General features: G+C 37.3%; 1 protein-coding gene across 2 annotated transcripts; it reads right to left on the bottom strand.

The window, feature by feature from the left end:
- Positions 1–4,154: 4,154 nt before the first annotated feature.
- Positions 4,155–26,001, bottom strand: DAW1 (dynein assembly factor with WD repeats 1). Of its 2 annotated transcripts, none has more exons than XM_065640365.1 (13): positions 25,962–26,001; positions 24,052–24,124; positions 21,460–21,604; positions 18,079–18,137; positions 17,296–17,418; positions 15,604–15,703; positions 12,997–13,104; positions 11,862–11,968; positions 8,600–8,702; positions 8,081–8,195; positions 6,929–7,005; positions 4,793–4,955; positions 4,155–4,189 (listed from the first exon to the last, which is right to left on the bottom strand). In XM_065640365.1, the coding sequence occupies exons 1-13, from the start codon at positions 25,999–26,001 to the stop codon at positions 4,155–4,157; spliced, it is 1,248 nt and encodes a 415-aa protein (XP_065496437.1). The 2 variants fall into 2 exon arrangements, with proteins under 2 accessions (XP_065496437.1, XP_065496438.1); XM_065640366.1 differs by lacking the exon at positions 25,962–26,001 and adding an exon at positions 25,515–25,524.
- Positions 26,002–27,067: the final 1,066 nt, after the last annotated feature.

The raw sequence follows: 27,067 nt of genomic DNA, 5'->3' as shown, positions 1-27,067 counted from the left end.
AAGTTTGTGCAGATTCTTACTGCCCTACTGCCTGGGTTTAAAGGTATTTCTACTGCTAAACAGGAAAGGAAACCAGCACTTAGCTGAGTAAATCAGAACAACTTGTCCACCATAAAAAAAAGGCTTAAAAAAATAAAATGAACTTTAATTACAAGTAAATGAGAACTTCATACTACATACAATTTCAGGTAAAAAAATCTGAGTAAATAATGTGCAGTTCAGCCTCTCTGTCTACAAGAGCATGGTGCAGGTTGTTAATATCATGAGGGTGTGGAGAAGGTGGCTGCTCACCACCTGTCCCAGTGCAAAGGCTGGGACCCAACAAATGGAACTTATACAAGCCAGAGTCAAAGCAAACAAAAAAAGTGACACTTTATCAAATGAGAGGATGCAAATTTGTACATAGAAGCTGGATAAGTACTTGAAAGAGATGTACCACTATTTGCTAAAAAGACAAACCCCAGGAGCCTCAGGAGATGCCCCAGCCATCAGTGGCTGCATGTGGGAGCAGCGGCCATTGGCCTCCTGCTCTGCAGGAAGGTTTTGGGGAAAGGTGCCTGCCAGCCTGGTGCTGCCACCAGCGCCCACCTAGTGAAGAGCAGAATTTGACCTGCAAATACATTAATTCAAACACAGGAGAATTACCTATTGAAAAATAAGTATTTAAACCCTTCATTTTTAGTTTGGTTTTGTTGAGGGTGTTTTTAATATTGGGATCATTAGAAGCTGAAAAACTATAATCTTCCTCCATTTTGTTGCAACACTGAAGATTTTCATAATGTAAGTAAACTAACGATTTTATTGTGGTCTATGAAAAAAATGGTCATCTGTTTACAGTTACCCTATTAAATTCAGAAGGTAACTTTTATGGAGAGGCTGATTTTACTCTTTGTCTTGTCCAGCTTCATGCAGAGCTGCAAGACAGATGAGCATGTCACCATGAATTCTGCACTCTGACATTCAAAATGTCAGGGGAAAAATGACACCACTCCATTGAAACAAAGAGGCCACATGAGCCACTTAATAAATAAAACAAATTCCAGCTGAGAAGGAAAGCACATCCACGCTAGCCAATTTAAGAATTTTAATTCAAGCCAGAGCCATTCCCAACCCTTGTCTAAGCAAACTCATAATGCTACTACTTCAATTTTTCAAACCCACTCTAAAGCCAGTCATCGTGAGCAACAAGCCCTCAGAAAGCAACTTGCAGCTCCACAACATTTACCAGAACAGTTAAATTAGACAGCTGGACTATCAAGCTAATTAAAACAATTTGCAGTGAAGACAGGTCTGGCTGATGGATAATGTAACCTTCTCCCAGATTCAGCTGAAAATTAGTAAAGCACAGCAAACTGGAAAATATAATCAAGAAGGATATATTTCATATCCTTTCACGAACTACCCAGGAAATGTAAGTGATCAGAGGGAGTAAAAAAATTTCTCACAAAATGCCACTTTTAAAACATGAGTAAGAGTATTATTATCCTCACCTGTTCAGAAAATAATAATCTCAAGAGATACAAAAAGCATACGTCAAGAGTCCAAGTACACATCCATATGCTTATGTGGAAATCTTCATCCTTGTCTTGTAAAATGTATGTTCAATCCTGGGGAAGTTACATGACAGAAGCTGAAGGCTTCTTTCCCAGAAAGACAAGCTTGTATATTCACAGAAGTATGTACTGGAAGGATCCAGAGGACTAAAGGACAGAAACAATATAGCAGCTACAGTTTCCACTGTGACAGTCCTTCCTGCAGCCCACTCCAGGAGTCTCCTGATGCAATCCTTTTCAATAAGGTCACAGGGAAGCAAGTTTGCCAGCACTTCAGGATAACATCAAAAGCCACATCCCACTCCAACCACCCAGAGGTTGCAGCAGCAGCTTGGAGAGTGTAAGGTATGTAGAAGCCAACTGTTTTGTTCGGATTAAAATGGCACCAGACAACAGAAAGCACACACGTGCTACTTTGGTTGCAGGGACTGAAGCAGAATTAAAGGATCAAACTGCTAGCAAAAGCATAGACTTGTTTCAGGATTATAATTATTAAATCTACATATGGGTAAACCAAGGTGCAGAGAGCATAATATCAAACATTCATCAGATGGTACCTAGAGTACTACTGAAGTTGTTAGGAGGGCCAAGCCAGCATACTTTCCAGCAGTGTTGTGAATCACACCAGATGTGAAAGTGTTGCACATCTGAGCAGGAAACCTGGGTAACAGCCTGAAAGGCAATGGTGCTCACCCAGGAAATCCAGGCAGAGTCAGAAACAGAGCCCAACTGGCCTCCCCATCCAATCCTTATTCTATGAAACCTCAGCTCATAATTTCACATAAAAACAGGACAAGAACTCAAAGCCAAAAGCTTCTACAGATGTTTGATTCAATGAATCACTAGCGTAGTGTAAGAGAAAAATCATAAAGAAAAAAGCAACGGAAAATAACCCAACCTGAAAGATTAAGCGAAGAAAAAAAAAAAAATCTACTTCCTAATGGCAGTCCAAAGAACTTTTTTAGTTTGTGATGCTTACACAGCAAGTCAAATCTCAGTTCTTAACTATGTAGCAGTATTTACAAACATTTCATTACACTGATTTTCCTACACTTTTGTCAACCAGAAATCCTCCACATCACATCTGTAAGTACAAACTGACCTAAGGATATAGGGCAATTCTAAAGTAGCACAGAACTGCACTGCCTTTCCTGCCCCTCTCAATTCCAGATTCCTGAGATACTCTTCTGATTTCAGAAGTCTTTGCACAAGACAACAGGAAACACCACAATTATCCCCATAGCATTAGTATCAGTCACTTTGCCTACTGGTAAAGGTTTCATTTTAAATTATCTGCAGCGCTCTGCCTAGTTCTCCCACTGCACAACACTATTTGAAACAACCAGGATATTTGCAAAGTGATGACATGCATTTTTGATTCTTCATTACAAACAAGGATGCTGGCAAACACTCAGAGGTAGTCAGAACACATCAGCATTAGTAATTTGCCATTAAATTTAACAATCTTTAGAATTCAAGTCCATAACCACCCAGAAATATACAATATAAGCAAAATACCTTCAAGTTCCTTCTCTGCTGTACAGTTCCTTTCTTCCTTTTGTCTCCCAGTCACCACACATACTTCACTCAATCCTGCCCTCTTTGCTTCTTCATTCTTCTTCTGCTGGAAGAGACCAGTCAGCTCTGCTCCTTCACTACTCCCCTGCAAGGAGCAGCTGCAGGTCCAGGTGCCCTGCTAGGAGGTGGCGAGAGCTTTGCACAGGTGAAATCTGTTGGCAATTGCTGGCAAGAGGTAAACCTGGGTTAGAGGTCATTGTATGGTGGTAAATAACTCACAGGAGTTCCTCATCCACTTTTCAGTTTATGTCACAATCCTTAGCTCCAAATCTTTGGTGTGTAGTTTCTTCATACTGGCCATATACTTCGGGCCAGGATTCAGAGTTGGAGTCACCACTCACCTCATTTTTTTACCTCAGATTAAAATAGAAGAATGAGGGCTGAGCAGAAAGGAGTGAATGGAAAGATGTGGGCAAGTATAAACGTGGGGTGACTGGAAGTTTAACTACAATGTGCATGCAACAGCTAATAGCAATGCAGTTCACAAATGGTTGCTAGTTTTCCCCAGAAATATCAAGATGGACATTGTATTACAAGTAGTGAAACTGGCATTTTAACTCAATAAGTTATTATGCAACAAAAAACAAACAAACAAAAAAGTACTTCGAGCAGGTATAAAACGCACACCTTTCACACCTGAGAGTACCATAATGCTAGTTTTTATTAAAAAGATAACAAAGAAAAAATTGCACGCAAATAAATGGGGCCATCCTACCAGATTCATTCACACTACTCATGGTTTCTCTCAGGTGACTGAGATAACAGAGCCAGACTCTTCTCGGCAGTATCCAGTGAAGAGCCAAAATGCACAAATTGAAACATAAGAAAACATTCAATTTAAAAATAATAATGATTCCATATCTACTAAACATCAGCAAAGTTAAACCTACATAACTTCTCTATTTCACCAAAGCTGAAGCTGAACAAAGAACATGAAAGGAAACAGATCTGCAAGACTGAGTTTACTGACTATGAAACTCATGAAGTAGGGATATACTGAACTGGATCTTTCCTTGTCTTCAGTCAGTGCCATATTCTGCAGGTGTTATCCTTGCTCCCTAGTAATAAAAACACATTGTGAGGCAATCATTTAGCTGTTTTGCACAACTTATCAATTTTTGTTAACACCTACACCAACTATCTACTTGGAGCCAGAGAAATATTTTTCTGTCCACGCCTAGGAAGAGACAGCAGGACCTACAGCAATATTTTTAGCTGAGGTCATCCTGCATCCCGTATTTTGGTACTTCACTCAAAAGATCAAAGAAACAGATACTCTGTTCATATTTCCCACTCCCATGATTTTTCGTCTGAAGTCAATGAAACCTGAACAGAATGCAGTGCCAAATACACAAAAGGCATGCTCCCATCTAAAAAGCTTTGCATTTTGCTCATCCAGACCTCCCTCACATGCCCATAGGACAGATGGTACAGTGTGCCCATGCCGTTATACAAATTTGTTCGCGACCATATTTACTTAGGCCTCAGTTTCAAAGTGAGTTTCTAGCTTTTTTTTTTTAGCATATTTTAAGTCACTGCTGGTACCTGCATTTGGGATGTGGCCCCAGGACACATTTCAGACTATTTTTTTCTACCATGATAAGATATAAAATGTCTCAAAAAAAAAAAAAAAAAAAAAAAGAATGGTATGTATTTGTTACCTGTAATGATTATATTGCCTGCGTAATTGAAAGCACAGGAGAATATCTCATCAGTGTGACCCCCTAATACCTGAAGGCATTGGCCAGTAGCAGCATCCCAGAGTCGAGCTGTTTTATCAGAGCTGGCCGTTAGTATACGATTGCCCTTAGGGTTGAAACATATCTTTAAAAAAATATAGAAAGGAGTGATATTACTTAGCAAGTCAATATGCTTAGAAAAAGAAGCATATCTAGTGATTAAAAAGTGAAAATAGAAACCAGCAACTCTTGCATTCAGTTTTCCACCTAAAATTCAATATAATATTCCATTAGAGTCACCCTGACAAACTTATGTGTCCGAAAACTTTTTGTATGTACAAAGGTCTATATACAATGACCTTACTATAGGATCAAGATTTCAGAACATTATCCCCCAAAATCACAATTGCTCTACAACTCTAGCAACTTTATTAAATGTCATCATTTCAATGTAAAATGAATACATATCTTACAGAGTTCTACATTAAACAACATACCTCTCTATAATATCAAAACTTCACAGAAGGCAACTCATTTTTTAGTATGTCTTCATATTTGTTAAACATTCATTGCCAAAATTGCATGCATTTCCAGATAATCAGATATATTTTTATAGCACTAAGCAGATAATACCAGGTTTCTTAAATAATGCAAAATTGCTTGATTACTGAGGCCAAAATGCCTGTTCCCCAGAAATCGCATTTCCTAGTCATAAACTTCCCAAGTGATCACAGCTACACAGAACATCTGCAGAAATCTTTCCCACGTGCTCCCAGATGAGCAGATTCTCACTTCCAGCAAAGCGATCATGCCAGTACTAGGGACCCTGAGGGAAGCTGTCCCTCACCCACCCACAGGTCAGCATGTGCTCAGACTGCATTCCGCAGTGCATCCACACTAAGTATGAAATGTTGCACTGAGTATATTGAGGAAAGACCAGCCCTTTTGAACTTAATATTCTCTCAGCAGAGTGATCAGAATAGCCAAATCAATACAACGAAAGCATGTGAGTTTTCTTCACTAGAACCATCCTAGTTTCAAAATATTCATATTTCAATTACAAAATACATCAAACAAAACCAGCACAGACTTAGCATATTAGCCTGGAAGCTAGTGCAAACTATCCATTTGAAAGAATAATTAAAAGTTGCAAGCATTAAATAACGAAGTTTGAAAAATACATACTATTTTGCAAGTAACTAGATGTATTTGGAACTGAACTTTGGCATTCAAAATTGAGCCAGATAAGACTTTCAGTAAAGTGCGTGAGCACACTCTTCATGACCAAGTGATTTTTGAAACAAGCTTTATACTTCCAAGTCCCTTATGCACTTTCAAAAATAAGACTTTCCAGGTATTCTGCCACAGAAATATGTTTTTTTCTGTTCCATTCCATAAAGTGGGTTTGCAGAGAAATGAAAAAGAGTAAAGAAAGAGAGGCAGATCTGGTAGAATCAAGGAATAAGAGTGATGGTAAAAGCCTCAGAGGCAATAGCCTTAAGATGTCATCAAGAGACAAAAAACTTGTGCTTATTCTGTCAGAATATCTGGAGACTCCAAGAGTGTAATAACACGAGTACGACCAACGACAGATCAGACTATTAACTCTGATCAGAGTGAGAGAACATTGAGTGAGCATCTCCCTCTCTGCTTCCCTGTTCTCTGCCAAGTGATTGCGGAGACCCAACCTGTATACCGGTTCAGAAAAAGGAAAGAGATAAGGAAAAACAATCATTTCAATGTTAACTAAGCCAGGTATCCATCCCTGGGAGGGACAGACTTCTTAAGTAGCTTGCTTACTTTCCCAGTTCTAAGGAATCAAACAGTAAATAACATGACAATATGGAGAGAGAGCTCTTGGTGGAGCCTTTAGGAGTGGCACACCCAGTCTTACCATAGCTCACAAGTGGGGACTTGGAAACAATCATTGACTGATAGCTTTTAGTCGAAAGGAATGTTCTTTTAGTAAAGGTAATTTCTTAACCAGACCTCTCAATCTTAAATATTTACAATTTTACCACCACATTCTTTAACAGTATTCCTCTGTCATGGAATAACTGGTGGCCTGGATGTCACATACAATCAAATAAGAAAAAGTGCAAACCACAGACAGCTTACCTTTGAAATTTCACTGCTATGCCCTTCCAGCTTTGCAATGCACTTTTGTGTTTCTGCATCATAGACTCTTGCTGATCCTGTTGTAGTAGATTAGGAGCCATTTGTGATTGTGATGCTTAAGCATACATTTTAATAAGAACATGTTAATAAGGTAGAAAGGACTTCATCCTCGGGTTTAATTTCAAAAGATATAGAAGACAATCTTAACACAGTTTCCTCCAAGGATAAAATATGTCAAAAAGGATCTGTAATCTGATTGGAAAAAGTTGACTTCTTAATAGTTTCTGCAGGAAAACTTCTAATATGTGAAAACAAATGTCCACATAGAACATGGACCACTGAAGTCTGTAATTTCAGAATGTATGTACAATATATTCAGAAAGCTTTAATTATATTTCAGATATTAATTCTATTTTAAAAGATATTAATTGTATTTCATAAGCTATTGATTACATTTCATGAAACTTTTTACATTGTCTTGTCTTAATTTAGCAACTACAGCAAATCAGATGCAAATAGTGCCCCCCATCCAGTCTGGCATCCTGTTTCTGAGAGTGCAAATCAAAACACATAATTATATAAAAATAATATGGTACTGTCATTCCGTGCTATAATATAACACTATACAGATGAATACAAAAATATTTATTGTGATTCCTAAAAAAAATAAGCACACAAAACTGCTTCATACCAATAACAAAACATAATTGCTTCTTTCAGTACCTCTTCATTGTGCATTCTCTTGGTGTGCCTTTGGAAAGCCTAGTAGTGAATCCAATATTATAATTCCAACTACCTTTTGCATTTAAGCCTAGATTTGGGCCACCCAAGTCATATTTTACTCAAAAGCTACTTACCTAAACATTTAAAATGCATTTCCAGCCACAAGTGAATTATTTCTCTACAAGTCTGAAGTTAAAGGGGAAAGACATATTGAGTTCATTCAAGTGTGAAAAATAAGAAAATTTTAACTGGGGAAAGCTTCTTAAGTTTAATGCCAAACTTCCTATAATGCAACAAACATTGCTTGATCTATAGTTTTGAGTCATGATACTCCACTTCCATCAAGATACATTCAAAGCAAAACCAAGAGAAAAAGTTGGTTTATGCTACTATTGCAATTCTTACAGCAGTCCCAGTCACTTCACTTACCATCAACGGAGCAAGTCGCAACACGCTGGCCAGTATAATCAAAGCAGACATCTAATATTTCATCACTGTGACCTGTTAAAGTTGCTATATGTGTCCCAGTCATAGCATTCCACAGCTGCGTAGATAAATGAGGGTAATTTTTTTTTGCTTATTTTGACTAATTTACTTGATAGATTTCTAGTTGATCCATAAATCAACACGTATATGTCCTTTCTGATGTCTGACTGAAGGTATTAACATGAAAGCTGGATATCAATCAATAAAGAGTCACTGTTTAGTCAGTTTAATGGAGTCCTATGTATTTTTTTAATTTCAGTGTATTTATTAAATTAACCTTAAAATACATATATTGCTATTTAACTGGAATTCATTGAAGTGACTAAGCTTATAGGTTTCACATTTAGTTGTAAATTCTTTAATGAATTACATGTACTGGGTTAAAATAGTGTTCGTCCATTTACAAAAGATATATTTTTATGTATCAAGTAGCCATATTCAGTACATACTCAATGTTATTACCATGCATGTTTTGTCCATTGATCCAGTGACAATGAGAGAACAGTCCCAGTTGAACTGTGCATTACTAATCTCTCCTTGGTGACCCACTAAATTATGTAACATCCTACAAAAAAAAAAAAAATTACATTTTTAGCCTGTATTTTGATATATTAATATAAACTATAAGTAAGTTTATAATAAAATTATATAGTTAAGGTGTCAAGTCTTCACCATTTTATCTATTGAAGCAATTAAACAGAGTGGTACATCTCATTTAGGATTCTAATACTACAGCAATTCCATTTTTTATCATTGAGACAATGAGTCAGTAAGGAATAAAATAGAAAAGTCCACCCTTCTCTTTCAAAAATAATTTAGTGAATGTATTTCCAGTGAAATATCATGACTTTCCAGTGCCAGAGACAGATTTCCACATACAAAGCACATACATCCTGTTATCCTACTTCAATAAACTGTAAACAGTACATCTTTAGAACTCCATATAATCTAAGCCTTTTATAAAATGCACTGAAGATCAAACAGAACTTAATCAGGTACTTAATGTTAGCATGTTCCCAAATAACAGGCAAATGACGGCCAAACTGAAATATGATTTCTAATCCTCATTAATCCTGAACTCCTTGCTACACAAAACCTGACAATATTAGTTCCATTAAATCCTTCAGCTTTAGCTAATAGAGAAGGTACAATTAGTCACTATTGCTTCCTATGAATTAATGGCCTATAAAGTAATGAACCCTAAAAAAGATTAATTTCTGTATATGTTAAAGGATTAGTAAATTAGTTTATTATCACAATGCTAATATCACTGTATCATTAATAGAAAACTGCCTTAACTAATGGATAAATTAATGACTAGAGGAACAACTGAGTTTAAGTAACTGAAATGTTTTTATTCATTGCATAAGATATACAAGTAGCTAAACTAATATATACGCTAAATGAACAGCAAAGCAAATCTCCTGAGCAATTGAATTTTCTATTTGTTTATGATAAGAAAAACATTATTGTATTCATGTCATTCGTGCCATTTTATAGAATTACTGTTGTAATTGTGTAGACTTTCTTACAGTCAAACCAAAAATCAACAAGCAGAAAAAAACAGTGGAAATAATATGTGAACATATTATTTGGTCATCAAGACTGCTGTTATTGTAATACCTAATACGCAAAATACCTAACAATGAAAAAAGTCTTAATTTAAAATTTAAAAGCTTTAATTTCGAAATTTCAAAAAGACAGTTCAGGCTTTAAGCTTCAGTGTAAATATCTGATCAATAAGCAGAATAAATAACATGTGGAATATCTCACGGAAACCACAGTCTGAGATACTCAGAAAGAACCCAGAAAATGGACTTATGAAACGACATTAAAATTTTCCATTTAAAGTATTAAAAAAAAAATCCATTTCAGTCATGATAATACTGCTTTAGCCTTCGGTTTCTAGTGAAATTTAATACATGAATACTCTAATATTTGCACCATAATTGCGAATAAGAAGAAACTGTCTCTCAGCATCGTGGTGTCCAGCACCCTGACCCCAGTTACAGGCTGTTGATTTGTCAAACGAAGCTCTGAAGATGCCTTCAGCTGAACTACAGCGGACTGTATCTGCCATTCAGAAATTATTGATGAATACACACTTGTATTACAAAAGCATGTTCCCTCCCCTCTTTTTTTTAAATTTTAAGTTAACATTTTATGAAGAAAATCTTGAACCTTCTTGAGATTTCTTGTTTCAGCTTCCCTCAGGACAATCTGGATACCTACCCAGAATAAAAGTGAGGAATACAGGCACCCATCAGAGGTAGTCAGCAAAATTGAAAGGAACTTCAAATTCAAATTTGGAAAGCTGTGTTCCTCATGGATTTCATGTGGTAAAAGACGAGCACACACAACCTCACCTACAAGATTTCTGCAAATCTACCTGAATCTGTATACAGAAGAGTATGATTTGCTCACAGTCTTTCTGACTGCGACTTTTCACTATTACTAAATGTATCCATTCCCAGCTGCCATCTAAAAAGCTTACTGCTGGCCCTGGCACTATTGTATTGCCCATTAGCTAATTACCAGAGCTGCTAGTGTTTAAATGAGAATCTTCTCCTTCATACTCCACTTCTTGGTATTGACCCTGATGTGAAGTCCACATTCATTTTTCAGGAAAAAAGAATAGAATGCAACATGGAAATCTCTAGACTTTTACTTTGCTGCAGGCTCAGACAAGAACTGGGAAGAAGGAGGTGTTTAAAAATATACATATTTGCAAGAACATCATGCTGAATGAAGCTGAATCCAAAGGTCTGATTCACTGAATGAGTGCCTCCTAAGTATTTACTTGCCAAATATTAAACTGCTGGTGTTGAACAAGCTCAAACCTGACAGAGTCACGCATTAAATGATGTACTATGTGTACATTATTTTTTAAATCACGTGTTTACTTTCATTTTGAATCTATACACATTGTTTATTACCCCAAGATATCACTATACATACACTTTCCTTTTATATATAAATTTCAGAGATATTACACTTGCTTTCACAAAAAGAAAAAAGACATGACCTCTGAAAACATAATGGAGTTGTTGTCTTCATAAATTACTTTGTCGATAATCAGGGCAACCATTTTATTATTCTATTTATACTGGGTTTCCAGTTGAAAAAACAAGTGGATTTTTCAGGATAACACAATAAGTTCATATCTAGCTACTACACTATTATTTGTTTCCATAATAATCAAGACATCTTTTTCTCTGCAATCAGAGAGGCCAAATTTTCTCTTCTTTATAAATTTATACTGACATAAAGAACTGCGAAAAGGAAAACAGACCTTCTATGCTTTATAAAGGCAATATGACCAGAATTATTTTCTATGACACAAAATACATTTTCTTTCTACTTGAATAGTCTGTTCCATCTAGAAATTCTAGACACCTTCTAAACCATGAGGTTCCACGCCGACAAAATATTTTCCTGTTTGGAGAATTCAACAGCAACAAACACAGGACCTGTCCATTCTGTCTGCCTCCTCATTGCTAATAAGATGGAAATTTAGAACAAAAAATATGTACAAAAGCATTTCAGCAGAAGCATTCCTTTTCAGAAGAACAAAGGGAACAGGAGTAAAAAAATGATAAGATGAAGGAACTCATATTCTAAATGAAGCCAAAATACAAGGTCTGTAATTTGTAGCTCAATATTGTCTCTTTCATTTGTCATTAAAACATGCAATGTAAAATGATATTTATTAGTACTTTAGTACCTGCCAGTGCCAACATCCCACACTGCTACTGTATGGTCAAAGGAGCCAGTGATAATCTTATCTCCAGTGGTGTTGAAAGACAAAGTAATAATTTCTGCTGAGTGCCCCTGAAATAATTTTTAGAAGGAGTATGAGAAAGCAAATTATTACTTTTCCATTAATGTAGTTCAATATGTAGCTTTTTTTCATCAGCATAGCTCTTTTATAACCCTGCAATATATTATTTACTGTCTTGTCCTGTATATCACAATTTTGACAGAAAGATCTACTGAACTGTGGAATAGTCAATATCCCAACAACTGCAAAAAGTCAGGCACATCACTTAAGCAGTGACCAATTGTCCAGTGATATCATCAGTGCATATTTTCCATATTTGATTTAAACAGAATCACATTCTTCACCAATACATACTGAAAACAGATAATTCATTTACAGTAAACTGCAGTACAGCTTGTCACCGGTGTTGGTGGAGAGGCTTGGAAAAATGAAGGTAAGCATATTTATAAGCTAAAGGTTCACAATTCCACTGTTCTTTGCTCTGCCCAGGGCTCTGAGGAAGAAAAAGGCAAGGAGGAGAAAACACCTTTCCTGCTCTATAGGCCACAGGCACCTAAGGGAAGCTTATTCATTCTCTGTTATTTAGGATTTATGTGAGAGAAATGCATTGAAACAACACAGGCCAGTCTGAACCTGTGGAATTTGAGTAAGGCACATAGGAGCAGAGAAACATCACGATGTGCAGGTAATTGCATGTCGTTCCTCTGCTGATGCTTACAGGAAGAAGATCCAGACAGATGTAGTAGCTGACATTAATGTTCTCAGAATTACTTTATGTTAAAGCAGAGGAGGCCGTAATTTACAGTATAGCCGTATGTTTTAATGAGCGGTGGAAGGCATTCTGATCTATAGCAGTAATGTCATGGAAATGAGAAAATCCATCTTTTGATAAATATGACTTCTTATAAAACACCATAGCTTTATAATTCCCTTCAAGTTTTCTTAATCTGTTTTGTAAATGCAATCACCATGGGACCCATCTGGTAACAGAAACTGTTTTAATGGTTATATTGTTATTTATCTCAGAAAACTATGAAAGCAAGGAACATCTTTAAATACATAAGGAAGGCAAACATACACTTAAGGTGACTACTTCTTCTCCTTTCTCTATATCCCATAATTTGGCGGTGGTATCCATGCTTCCAGTTGCCACCAATGTGCTCTGAAGATTAAATGATACACACACCTGTAGCAAGAAAAGTTGGATGGAAAAAACGGGAGAGTATATCAATTTTCTCAATGGGTCAGATTAATATTTTTAAATAATTTAAATGTCTGACTTAATATTTTATCGAATACAGAAAAATTGCAGCATTCTTCCAACAGTTCACTGGAAGAGCAACAAATCCTGATGACATAGCTCTGGATGACTACTCAAATGAAATGGATTCACTGGCTGCTTCGTAATGGCAATGCATTAAAAAGACCTACTGGAAGACCTCTTGTATTATTTTCTGAGTCTGGATTAAAATTCACTATTTATGTTCTTCCCTTTGTGTCACAGGGAGAAATTACTTAGTTCACAATGTTTTAATTAAAATCAAGACTGAAGAAGTTTGTTAATTTCTTAACAGCACAAAACTGGCAGAGAACTATATATTCAGTATCAGTATCTGTAATACAAAGATAAACTTCTTCAATCTTAATAAACAGCTACAAATTTCTAAACGTCCTGTAACTCCAAGATGTGTTAATCACACACACATTTTCACACTCTTGCATGCACACTCATCCTCTCTCACAAGATAAGAGTGTCACAAGCGTACCCCCCTGTCCTAGGAGTACTTGCTCACACCTCCCCCAGGAGACTCGAGTGCTCCGGCTGTAGCTGAACACATGGCACTTCCTACAACCTGCTGATCAGCGCCAGAGAGAAGCATCCAAATTCACACGTGCACATCTTATAGGGGGGACAAGGAGGCCTTGTCCTCGAACCCTGTCCTGAGGATCCACTAGCCGGAGGCAGACTCCTCCCGGTGTCTCCAAGAAGAAGGCTATGTGCTCTGGTCTAGGCAGAGATTGTGATGCCCAGGGTGGCCTCTGGAAGCCCCAGAGCAGTTTAACAACTGCTGATCCAGACTAATGTCTCCCCCACCCTGTTATAAATTGTCTTGATTCTTTTATACTTCTTTTGAGTGTTTTCTACTTCTTTATTTCAAAATTCTTTTTGAGATTCTCCAGTTACTGTTCAATCTGACTGGCAGTACTCCCTAACACGATCATTTGGTAGGTGTCTTCTGTAACTGGATCAGTTTGGGGCAAAGACCGTGCAGACAGTTTTGTGTACAACAAACATGCTTTACATTCACACTCTTAAAAGGTGTCATCATCTAGGCCATTCGCCAAGGGCATGCCTGCAAGAACAAAAGTTGAACTTCCTTAATTCATTTTTCACATTAAAAAATCATGTAGTCATCTTCCCATTCTCTGTAATTATTCAATATTATTTTTCTGCTAATAAAGAATAGGAGGTACCATGTAAAAAGGAAAACAGTAGTTCATGTCACTGGTGAATTTTCACTGTCTATTTTTTTTTTTCATACTGAATAACTATGGACATGTCCTTTCCAGCAATGAATCATATGCAATAGCGGCCTTTCAGAAACAGACCTTATTCAGAGAAACACATCATTTTCTGCTTGCTGTTATCTTCTACTAATTACTTGCAAGCATAAGTCATAACACTTTGTGGCTAATCTAATGCCTACAGAAGTCAGAAGAAATTGAGAGGCCTTTAAATATTTAGCTAAATGATCTGTGGACACAAGATCATTTAGCAGCCTGTTGCAAGAAGCAAACGTTCTCTTTCAAAGCAAGAAGCAAACGTTCTCTTTCAAAGTATCCAGAAAATAAAAAACTCACTGAAACTAATCTCACCTTCCACCTTCCACAATTTTCTCACACTAGTTATAGGCCTCACAATCAACAAATTAAGTTCCAATTTTTTCCAGAAACAATTTCCAAAATGCTTTATTGAATAATGATTAAATAGTTATTTTGTTTAAAAATATATTCTGCATTGACTTTTAAATTCTCAGTGGATTTGCCCTGATATTTTAAATCAGAATGCTGTGCATCAAGATATTTGTTATTGCTAAGAGGGCTCCTAGTGCATTGGAAAGGAAACCAACCATTTTTAAGATTAAACTGTTCTCATTTCATTTATATTTGACATTTTGGCATCCCACGTATTCCCAGTTAACACACTAAAAATTTCAGAAATTCATTCTTCTATGGCTCCAGTTGGTCCTGTATGTAAAGTACAGATCTCAGCAGGAAAGACAGCAATACAAATAATGATGTTCTTATGTATTTAGTTCTGCAAATATGAGAAGCAATGTAAGATATCTAGAAAAAAAATTGTATATATAAACAAAGAATAAACACATGCAATAAACTGAAAATTGTGGCCGTTGTGGTATTTTTCAAAAACATTCAGCAAACAAGGGAAATTGGAACAAACTAAAAATAAAAATATCCTTTCAAACTGTATACAGTGTTTTATTCTCTTTCTAAAGAACTGTCAGGCTATTTTTTCTTGCAATGCAGAAATATTCATAATGTCTGAATATGTGAATAGATACGGCAGAAGAGCTACCCTTTCCCGTGTCAGCCATGGAACCCATAGCCATCCATGATGGTGTGTAGAAGCATAAAGGAATAAGAAACATCCACCAGTACTCACTACTTCTGCACTGTGTCCTCTGAAAGTATGATAACATTCTCCTGTTTCCGTACTCCACAGTTTGCATGTTTTATCAAAAGATCCTGTGGCAATCTTGTCACTAAATGGAAAAGATCCTGTCATTTTTACTTAGAAAAAAACTTCTGGCTTCAAAGACAGTAGAACTCACAGAAACAATACCCAGTCATCAGAGCTTGCATGCATTTTGCTGCATTGCAAGATCCTGGAGCTGGATTTCCCAAACAGAAGTTACGTTGAGGGAAAAAATTAGCAGACATCACTACTTTCTATAACAGCCACTGTGCCTACCTATTAGCACAGAAGTGTTCATAACTGATGACTAACCTACATTAGGGATGAGGTTACCTGCTGTACTTCCAGGTGTATTTAAAAGTTATGTCATTTCATCAGATAGTATCTGTTTGTTTATCAACAGTTATAAACTCTTTTTATAAGTAGTTTACCCAAATTTCAGAGGTCAAATGCCACTCACACTCATGTCAGTCGAAGCGTTGTGACCAAAAAACAGAGAAAGACTGAAGTGAGGTACTCAGAAAATGTAGCAAGGGACACTGTATTAAAACCTAAGGATTAGCAGATTTTTTTTTTTTAACTGAGCTTTTAATTTAAAAGTAGCTCACGGTTCTCACCAGACTTTTTTCTCGTATATTGCTTTTCCACTTTTATGTTATGGTCTAGTTCTTGGTCTTTGAACAGATTTTTGTTATACATTGGTTTGTTTGAAGTATATGAAAGAGTTTCACTAATTGCTTTTTTAAAGTAAAGAATAATAACAGAATATAAGACATCAATATAGCAGGTTCTAGGCTAGATAAAATCTTTTCGTTTAGAAGGAAATTATGATACTCCATACTGTGTAAGAACTAGTCTCTAAGATTTATTTCCTGATATTAACTGTATATTGCTTGACTGACAAATAGGACATCTGACTGTGAAAGAGGTAATGTGGTTCAGTATAAAAATAGGAATTAATTTATTTTATTTTACAGAGAAGTAAAATTGTTTGCTTACACATTACAGTTTCCTCAGGAAGCAAGTGACAATGAAATTTCAATAGCTAACACGTAATTCCCTCCACCTAACAGGTGGCAATTCTAACCTAGGACAAAAAGTTATTGCAGAAAAAAAAAAACCCGCACAGGTTCATATTTGATATTCATACAGCGGCACCCTGTGGATTTTATAAAAATTACTCAATAGCTCTGACACTTCTATATCATGTCCTAAATAATAATGGATGTATAATAGTAAATTGAGAAATCCACTTTTGTTATGACAGAAATGTTCTTTCTCCTTAACTGAAGCGACTCAAGCTGTTGTAAGTAATTATATCTCACATCATATACAATTACATGGAGGCAGCAAAGAATGATTAACATTCAGAACATAATCTGATCATATCGATATTCTCAAAATAAATCTGTGTTTCAAGATATTAAATTGACATATTTATGTATTTTTCAAGACACTGAACTCCTAATGGAATTTATATTTCTGATTTTTAAATTTCATTTTTAAAAATTATAGCAGAAAATATGCTTGAATATTTCTCTTATACAAATAATATACAGTGTGATGTATATTATGGTGATCAGCTATAGTTGAACTTTACAAATTCAGAATTTGAACTATTTCAATTTGAGATAAAATATAAATATAAAATATATTTACCCATAGGGATTATTAAAAGCTATTGCATAGACTACGTTTCTGTGTCCCTCCAGTGTACGTAGCTCTTCTCCTGATTCAGTATCCCATACTTTGCAGGTTCTGTCATAGCTTCCAGTGATAAAGCTGAAGTAAAGATAAATTCATTTCTGAGTACAGTAATATCTTACTGGTCCTGGTGCATAGTCAAGTGAGCTATTTCCATAGATTTCAGTTAGCACAGTCTCAGACCCTCAATCTCTTATTTCTTTCAAAAATATAGATTAATAACCACAGAGGTTCCTTCTTTTTTTAATATTACTCATTAAAAACAAAATCTTGTTTCTAATCTTTAATGTATTTCAACTAAAAAGCAAGCTGCTGCTTTCAAGACATGAAGGAAAAAATGATAAGGCATATGCCCACAGTGAAATCAATTACCATGAATTTCTACTACAGTGAAAGTCCCAAATTAATTTATGTCACAGATTCATTTAGATTTTAGTAATATTCACTTTATTGCCATAAAGATGCTTCTTTCTGAAATACGGTTGTTGCCGACAAACTGTCACCTTGGCCAAAAAAACCTGCATAAATTGAATCTGACCCACTATTTTTTTGCATCTCCCATTGATTCTTCCACAAAGGCCTGATATCTAATCCGCAATCATGCTTAAAACTGCTTACAAGCAGCACAGCTGAATTCTTTTTGCAGCAATGTAAGAGCACTGAAATTCCCTTACAATTTAATTAAAAAATACAAAACTTTGATTAGTGATTATATATTTTGACTTGAAAACAACTTACCAGGAACCAGATTTGTTAAATGCTACATTAGTCAGTGGTAATATATGTGCTCTAAGCACCTGAAAGAGAAGTGGGGGAGTGAGAAGAAAACATTTGATGCAATTTAAAAAAATGCTCGAAATATTAAATAGGTTAACATTTTATCCTCTTCCTGTCAGATTAGCAGTTACAGCTGTAATACATTAATCCTTAACTAAAAACTGACTCATGTCTCAGCAGGTTATCACTGAAGATACTATATAGTATTGATTTCAAATTTATATTTTACTTGAATGAACTGTCTTTTCCCCCATGTTTGCTTTTTCTCCATCTGAGACCAGCAAAGTAACCCTAGACCAGACCCAAAAGGGCAAAAACAAAGGAGTGAGGAGACCATGCCTGATCAGATCACTGATGAAAGAAATCCGAACTAACATTAGGCCTTATATAGTGATTCGAGAAATACAGCTGAATTGAGTATTTTGAGTCTTTTAGGTTATAGGATGCTTTCAGCTAGTATGTGATTTTGTTTTAAAAAAAGGAGTACAGAAATAAGCTACATCTGCATCCAATGAGGTCATGACAGAAAAGGCATGCAGAACCATAACAGAGATACTTATCAAGGTATAATTCAAAGGCAGAATTTCAAATTTTATGTCTACCTGTATTATCTATCTATCTAGGTTGTGGAAGTAACTGGTTTTCTAACGTTGTTTCTAAGGCACTTCAATCAGACAATATGTATGTTTCATGTAAATTATCTCATACCCATAATAATATATATTCAGGTTTATTAAACATAGGCAAAAATGGTTTCAGATATTCCCAATGAAAGTCAGTGTGCCAGGACAGTTTGAAAATGACCAAAATAAATGTAATGTGGTTTTTGTTTGAATATGGTGGCTACTGTATAACAGGGTTTGCATTTGAACAACTTTCACCTATTACAAGTTGGCTTCTGTTTGAGCATAATAAAAACACAACCTGGAAAATCACAGCAATTGCTGACAGTGAAGTAAAGGGATGTTAAGAATACAGAAGTGGTCCAGTAGGTCTTCTCTTTAGTGTGAGAATGAAGAAGAAATGATTTAAGAACAATGCCATTTAATTTTAATTTAAGCTTTCTCAGCTGCCTGTCTCCAAAAGAAAAATGAGAGCTCAGAGATCTGCTCGGAAGAGTAGGGATTGATCAAAATGGAAAAGGAATAACAATGATTAAGTGAAGGACTGAGAGAGAAACAGAAAAGTATTTTATGTTAGAAAAACAGTGATTTCTGTTCTCTAGAGAAAGTAAGACAAGTTGTACTTTCAGCTACAGCAGTGGAAATGGGCAATCGAGATGTGGAAAGGGCAAAAATGTTTTGCCTTTTTTCTAAAACAGCCGCAGTATACAAATATCTGCATATGAGAATGAATAATTATGGAAATGTATGGAAATTTGTTCCATGACATTTTTAGGGCTCCATGCAGGCAACTCTGAAAAACAAACATATTTAACAGTTACGAAAAAAGGGAGGAAAATGAGATAGGTTTATGTTCAGTTTCAGCTCACTGCAGTAATTCTGTCCTTCCAAAGCCCAGTGCTGCAACTGCTTAATCCACAGAACTCTAAACCAGCAAGAATGGCCTGTGTAAAGGATACAATAATCAAACCCTAAGGCAATATTAAAAAATATACCTTGGTTCTGCAAAATCTGCTACAGCAATCCCCACGATAAATCTGCAAATCACTACAACGTACCCTTGCTATGTAATAGTTTAAAACCTGAGAAACTGTTACAAAAGCTTGTTTCTCTGCAGGGTGCCTAACACAACACTGTCATCACAATTACTGGAAATAACAAAAAGATGGATTTACATACTCATTTAAGATTATGCTCCTGTGCAACAGGAAAAAATATTCATTTCCAAACAGTACAAACACATGGAACGTTGTTAGGGGAAAAAAAAATCCTCACTCCCACTCACCTCTTGCGGGTTTTTTTAGTATCTCAGAAGCACCTGATACTCATGTTCCATTTACAAGCATTAAATGGAACTGAAATATAAAATAAGTTCTTTTTACACACTTCTGGCAACTCTTGAGTGAAGGAAATAAGCCAGCACTGATTGGATTTGTCTGCTCTTCTAATATTTCCAAATACAGAAGCTCAAACATGGCACTATACCCAACAAAGAACAAATACATTATTTACACTGAAATTTGGACATGCATTTTGTGATTTGTCAGCCTCTGTGATGAACAAACAATTTTAAAAGCTTGAGAAAAGCATTGTCTCAGTTGAGAGCATACCTTAGAAGAGAAACTTTTCAAGATGCCTAATTACATAGCTGTTTTCAAGGTTAAATACACAGATCTTGGCAGCATTCAACCAGATTTGTACCATTGGTCAAAAGAAACCAAGTTATATCTAGCAACAGGTAAGATTTTGTTTCAGCCAAGCAAATCAACACAAAACGTCTCCCTTTTCTCTCTAAATGTGAGGTAACAATCAATTACATCGTACTGACCAGCAATTTTTAACAGCTACACATTGCCATCTGCTGACACAATAAAGACACAACATTTAATTATACCAGGTTTCAACATGCCGTTTCTGGAAGCAGTTTTCTTTTTATTTCCACAATCAAAAACAATTAAACCTATTTTGTTCTGATAGACTGAATCCTGGATTTGAAGTCCTGAAATGTCTCTTTAATAATTTTTCTTAAAATTCTTACTCATTGAAAAGAAATTTACAAGGTGCTGTCAGATGAAGATCAAACTACCAATTGTCAAACATAATAGTAATGGTAGAAAGTAGTGACAACCAGTACTACCGTATGTAGCAGAATACCTAAAATAATCACAATTTTCACAAAATGAAGAACAAGTAGACAAGCGTATGAAAATAATTTGGGCCTTTCCAAGAACCTAAGTTACTTGGGGCCTATTTACAGGTTTTGTTTAAACATGACTATGGGTGTAGCTGTTTCACAGAGTCTTGACAAAAAGGAAAATTATTTCTCTCCATCAAAAACACATCCCTGTACACGTGTAAACAGTGTCTAGGAACAGTTGCACCTCCCAGCCCTTTGGGGGAATTCCTGGCAGACATAACCATGTCAGACTCAGTTGTTGTAATTTTAGGACTGTATAAATGTAGGAGTAGTTACATTTGTAGACGCCTAAAATTACATTCGGCCCTTTGGAGGCAACCGCGAGGCTGATGTGGCTGCCGGTGAAAGTGAGTTTGACACACCTGCTCTAAACAGTGCAGAAGTGATTGAAAAAAGCCAAGAAATGGGTCATAAAGTCCAAATTTTGCTCTCAGGCACAATATGCAAGGGTAGAAATAGACTTGCAACATCACAACTGAAACACTCTCAAGTCCCCCAAATTATTTTAAAGATGCCTCTGACCTTAAAAAGTTGGAACTTGTGATCATCTTTTTCCCCTAGCTTCTCTTGCAATCTTCGTACTAAATGTATGACATGTTCCTTGCAGGAAGCTGTGATGAGAGGTTCTCCTCTTTGAATTTCTTCTACCAAGGCTATGGCATCTGTGCTAATTATGAGGATAAATAAAGAAAGAAATAAATAAATAACAACAATAACCAAAAAAAAAAAACCCACACCACAAAAAAACCACAAAAACAAAATCACCAAGTTCACCAGATTTCATCCTCTGGTAATAATTATTATTATAAAAGCAAGAATATTATTTATTTGCAGAGAAATCAAAGCAAGCAATTCAATGATATGCACTTATTCTGTAACAGCTTAAAGAAACATGGATAAATCTTTCTTGGTTTCTATACTTCCTTTTCTTTCTTACTGAAGTTGTTCATTAAGCTGTAAGTTTTACAAATTTTAGCTTGGCAAGAACTTTACCTTTTCAAACGGTTTCCACAGAGGGTCAGACATGGGAGATGTGTATCCAAAACTGGTAGTTTTGGAACGAATATCCAAATTAAAGTGGAATGTCATCAATTCTGAATTAGTTGCCCATGAAGTAGCAACAAGATAAATTATATATGTAAAATATTAAAATTCTCTCTGTTCGTGGCTTCACAAATCTATGCCTGTTCTTATAACCCTCAGTTACAAGAATAACTTCCAAAATGAGGTCCACAGTCTGATTCCTGGCCATCCATGAGAAACTGAGGGTTGACAATACCTTGCAGTCAAACAACAACATATATTTCAAACTGGTCCTAGCAAGAAAACCAAGCATTTCTCTTAGTATGTAAATTATTGCAGTTTAAAGGGGATTTTCCACATCAGTCCTCTAAGTGGGAGCCACTAACATACCAAAAAATTAGTATCCTATCAGTGTTTATACTCCTGTTAAGTAATAGCAGACAACTTCTTTCTTTCATAAAGTGACTCATTAGGTTTTATCCAGAGTATTGATCTTGACATTTCCAGGTAGATAAAAATAAATAATTTATAAATTTGGATTTTTCATCTTGCATATGCAGCCTACATTGTCTACTAACTTTAGCCTACATGCAAGGACTTCTCCATATCAATGTTGATATTGATATTACTTCATGCCCTTCTGCCTAATAAACTCCACATTAAGGCTCCCACCTTTTTTTTCATTTTTTATTTTGAGTGCCTAGAAGAAGACATTAGCTGGAGGAAAGCAGAAGAAATAGTTGAGAGCTGCATAAATCCTGATAATCTTTCCATGGTGTTTGATGCCAGCCAAAAAGTTATGTGAAAAAAATACTAGATATGACATGCAAATTCATGAAATGTTCCATATTTTGTATGTGTACAAATAAATGACAAGAGAAATGAAGTTCAGGAAGCCAGACTTTTCTCAGTACTGCCCACTGAGAGAAAAAGCATCAAGGAGCACAAATGAAAAAAAAGGCAAAAGAAAAAAAATCCATCTGAACACAAAAATACACTTCGTTGCTATGTGGGTGGAGAAACACCAGAATAGGTTTCACAGGGACGTTTAGGAGTCTCCATCTAGCAAGTATTCAGAGCCCAACTACACATGGTCCTGGTCAGCCTGCTCTAGCTGACTCTTCTTTAGATGGTCTCAAGATGTCCCTTCCAACCTAAACGATTCTCTGATTCTGACATACCATTATATTCTGTCACTGGGTGCACAAAATAGCCAGTCAAATAACTTCCCAAGCACTGGTGCATAAATTACGTGTAGCGGTATTAAAGATAATTCAGCATAGTAACTTGTCAAGTCAACATTCTCATTACTACTAATTTGTTCTATTCCTCACCAGGAAGACAAATGAGAGGTTCAGACTGGTGCCTTCCAGCTGTCTGAAAAGCAGAGCCAGATGTGACTGAGGATTGTCCTCCACATAGCAAGTCTCACTTGCTTCCTCATGAAGTGACCTCTACCTTTTATTTTACCGAAACATATCCTATCAAACTTAAATCTAAACCAGAAAACTTCCCTTACTTGCAACAGAAGCAAATACATAGTTTTGCGACATGAACATATGTGAGGGAATCACTTGCCTAGATCATACCACCTTACCTATGGTTGTTACGAGGATTAATTAATTAACAGGAGAGATTTGAACTGATGTCTAGTTGTTATTTTCAGCTACTTAAATAGAGGTCATTTAAACCAATGAAACTGAAGGCTGAGTTAGACCCACTTTTTGAAAACATTCTGAAGACCAGAAATACTATTACGGAAACTAAGAACTGTCATTCATCACAATGTTAAGCGCTGTACATTTCTGCTGGCTTTGTATGGGCATCTCGATAACCATAACCCTACAAGCAAGAAGAGGCCTCACCTCTGAACAGAAAAGCATGATGGTAAAAATCAGCCGGAATGCAAGATTCCATACTTAAAACAATAGGAGAATGATTTGACTATGTTATTTTCTTTTCTATGTGAGTGTTTTGGTGAACAAAGACATAGTTGACCTCAAATACGTTTAAAACAATCAACTAGAGTTGCAGATGAGCATGCTATAAAACAGCAGAGAGTGTTGTTATCTGAAATAGCATCATACTTACTCAGGTCTAAGATTAAGTAGATCTATAGATTTGGTCTTTGGCTCACCATCTTGTACATATTCCAGCATAATTCCTTTAAAAAACAAAACAGAAGTTGTAAAAAGATCTTAGTTTGATGTCAGGGATTTTATAACCTGCACTACAGAGTGCAATGCTTCCACTTCTATTGCTCCACTGACTTCAGCAGACCTACTTCCAGTAACTAGGAGAAGGTTGGCTGCTCTTGCTGAGAGTTAGAAGGGTCGTGAGCAACTCTAATGTGATTATATGATAAAAGATATTAAACATTATTATTTATGAGCCATTTGCTATTCTGGAAATGAACAAGCTCTTTTTTCCCCAACAACTTTTTGTATGCTTTCATCAGGTCTGTTTTCAAAGAAGCTGTCCTGAAGATACTTGTGGTAGTTTGGTGTTCCAAGAAGACTGGAAAACACATTTACAAAACCTGTTATATTTATTTCATTGTTCACAAAGGCCTGTGTGTAGTAGTGTATAGAAAATCATAACACACTTTCCATTTCTAGGTATGTTCTGGCACCTCTGCACCTTTTGCTGAGCTGAAGTACTAAAATCTTTAACCGCATTGTTTCCTGTTTTGAAACAGTTGTTCAAAAGTTCTGCTGTTCCTTGGCTTTCTGTGGGAAAGGATAATTTAGAAGAATTTTTATGACAGTTTGCATTTTACCAAGTCTGCAAGAAAAATATTTAATTTGAAAGAAAGATCTGTTGCTACAACACACTTTCTGAGCCAGCCATCTCCATCTTGTTTCACCTGTGAAAGTCTCCTGATTGAGTTCATAATAAATTATGAAGAGCACTTAGCAGAATAGCTTTTCAAAGCATGGCTCTGCTCAGAAAATTCACAAAATTAATAAAAGAAAAATAAGAAATGCAGCAACTTTTTGCTAAACAGGCCTTTTGATAACACATATACCTTGAAGAAAGGAGAGGGGTAGGGAAAGTGTCCCTGCCCATGGCAGAGCGGTTGGATGAGATAATCTTTAAAGGTCCCTTGCAGCCCAAACCATTCTATTATTCTATGATTTTTTGGTGCCAACTACTGCCACTTTTGACTTTTTAAACTCCTTACTGCAATGCGAGCAAAACTGCCTGGGTTTTGCAATGATAAGTCATTAATTATAGCTCGGATCAGCGATACCCAGCTGGAAGTCACCAACCACAGTGCCAAAACACCCGCACCTGAAATCAACCCAGCTGCAGGTGTGTGACCCACCCGTTCATCCCGCCCCAGCCACCACAGGGGAAACTCTCTGTGACAGGAGCCCCCCGCGCCCCTCTGACAAGGAAGAAAAAACCCCCCGTGACGGGAGCCCCCCGCGCCTCTCTGACAGGGACGAGGGAACCCCCCGTGACAGGAGCCCCCCGCGCCTCTCTGACAGGGACGAGGGAACCCCCCGTGACAGGAGCCCCCCGCGCCTCTCTGACAGGGACGAGGGAACCCCCCGTGACGGGAGCCCCCCGCGCCTCTCTGACAGGGACGAGGGAACCCCCCGTGACGGGAGCCCCCCGCGCCTCTCTGACAGGGATGAGGGAACCCCCCGTGACAGGAGCCCCCCGCGCCTCTCTGGCAGGGACGAGGGAACCCCCCGTGACGGGAGCCCCCCGCGCCTCTCTGACAGGGACGAGGGAACCCCCCGTGACGGGAGCCCCCCGCGCCTCTCTGACAGGGACGAGGGAACCCCCCGTGACAGGAGCCCCCCGCGCCTCTCTGACAGGGATGAGGGAACCCCCCGTGACAGGAGCCCCCCGCGCCTCTCTGACAGGGGCGCCCGCCACGCGCCCAACGGCTGTCCGCCGCGCGCGGCCCCGGCCCCGCCGAGCCGGCACAGCCCTTAACAGCGCCGGGAGCCGGCCCCGGGCTCCCCGCGCCCCGCTCCGCTCCGCACCCGGCGGGTAGTATCTCAGCAGCAGCCGCCTCAGCCCCATCCTGCGCCGCCAGCCCCGGGCTCGGGCCCGTTCCCATGGCAACGGCCAAACAGCGCCTGCGCGCATGCGCGAGCGGGCGGTGCTGAGGGCGCCGGCGGGGCGGCCGCGCGTGACGGGCTGTCAGACATGGCGGGGGTGCTGGGGCCCGTCGGTGGGCCCGTGTCACCCGTCAGCTGGAGCCGCTCGCACTGTGTAATGCATACAGAGCTGCAAGAAAAGAAAGTATCAGATCTTCAAAGGCTAGAGTGCGCTAAAAAAGGATAAAATTCAGAGCGCTAAGGAGCCACAAGTAACAGCATAGCAAATATATGGAAGCTATTTGAAAAGCAAATAGTCAATCACTAAGGAAAGCAGACAAATATTTTTAAAAAGAATGAAAAAAAACCAAACCTAACCAGCTTATTTTTTTTTTAAGGAAAAACTCAGGATAGATATGTGAGTATGAAAACACTGTCTCATCAAAGATGGAAGAAAAAATATATTTGAAAAGCGATAACCAACATATGCTCATTAAAAGATAATGCATTAATAGAACTAAAAATTTTAGTCAAGCTTTATGCAGGAATGGCTGTGGAGCATCAATAGGGGGAAGCAGCAAACACATTTTCATTTATCAGATCTCCTCATAGCCCACATTGTTGACAACTGGTCAACAGAAGACTGTCTCAGTCAGTGTTTAACAATACGTGACTTTTCCAAAAACACCCCTATGGCTCCCTACAGCTTCACTTTGAAGACAGTCCTTTGGTTTTTGAAAGCAAGGAAGTAAAACACAATGGCCAACTCCAGATTTACTCTGGGACATGACTGGGGGACAAAGTGCTCTCTGGGTTTTTCGTTCCCATTTGTTTGTTTAAATCTTTTGTCTTATTTGCATGTGGAAAGTCTTGAAGCAGATAAGAAATATTTTTATTGAAAACAAATAATCCAAGCAGCTTTCCAACTGAATTTATTTATTTGGACCAATCCTATTCAAAATTAACATTTTGAACAACACTTAGTCTTGGTCGTCTCCAGTTTCTTAACAGTCTTTTTGTATTTAGCATAATACGTACCCACCCAGATT

The sequence above is a fragment of the Caloenas nicobarica genome, chromosome 8, assembly GCF_036013445.1.
Source record: "Caloenas nicobarica isolate bCalNic1 chromosome 8, bCalNic1.hap1, whole genome shotgun sequence".
NCBI lineage: Eukaryota > Metazoa > Chordata > Aves > Columbiformes > Columbidae > Caloenas > Caloenas nicobarica.
The sequence above is the reverse complement of the archived record's forward strand: the minus strand, read 5'-3'. Positions and strand labels throughout refer to the sequence as shown.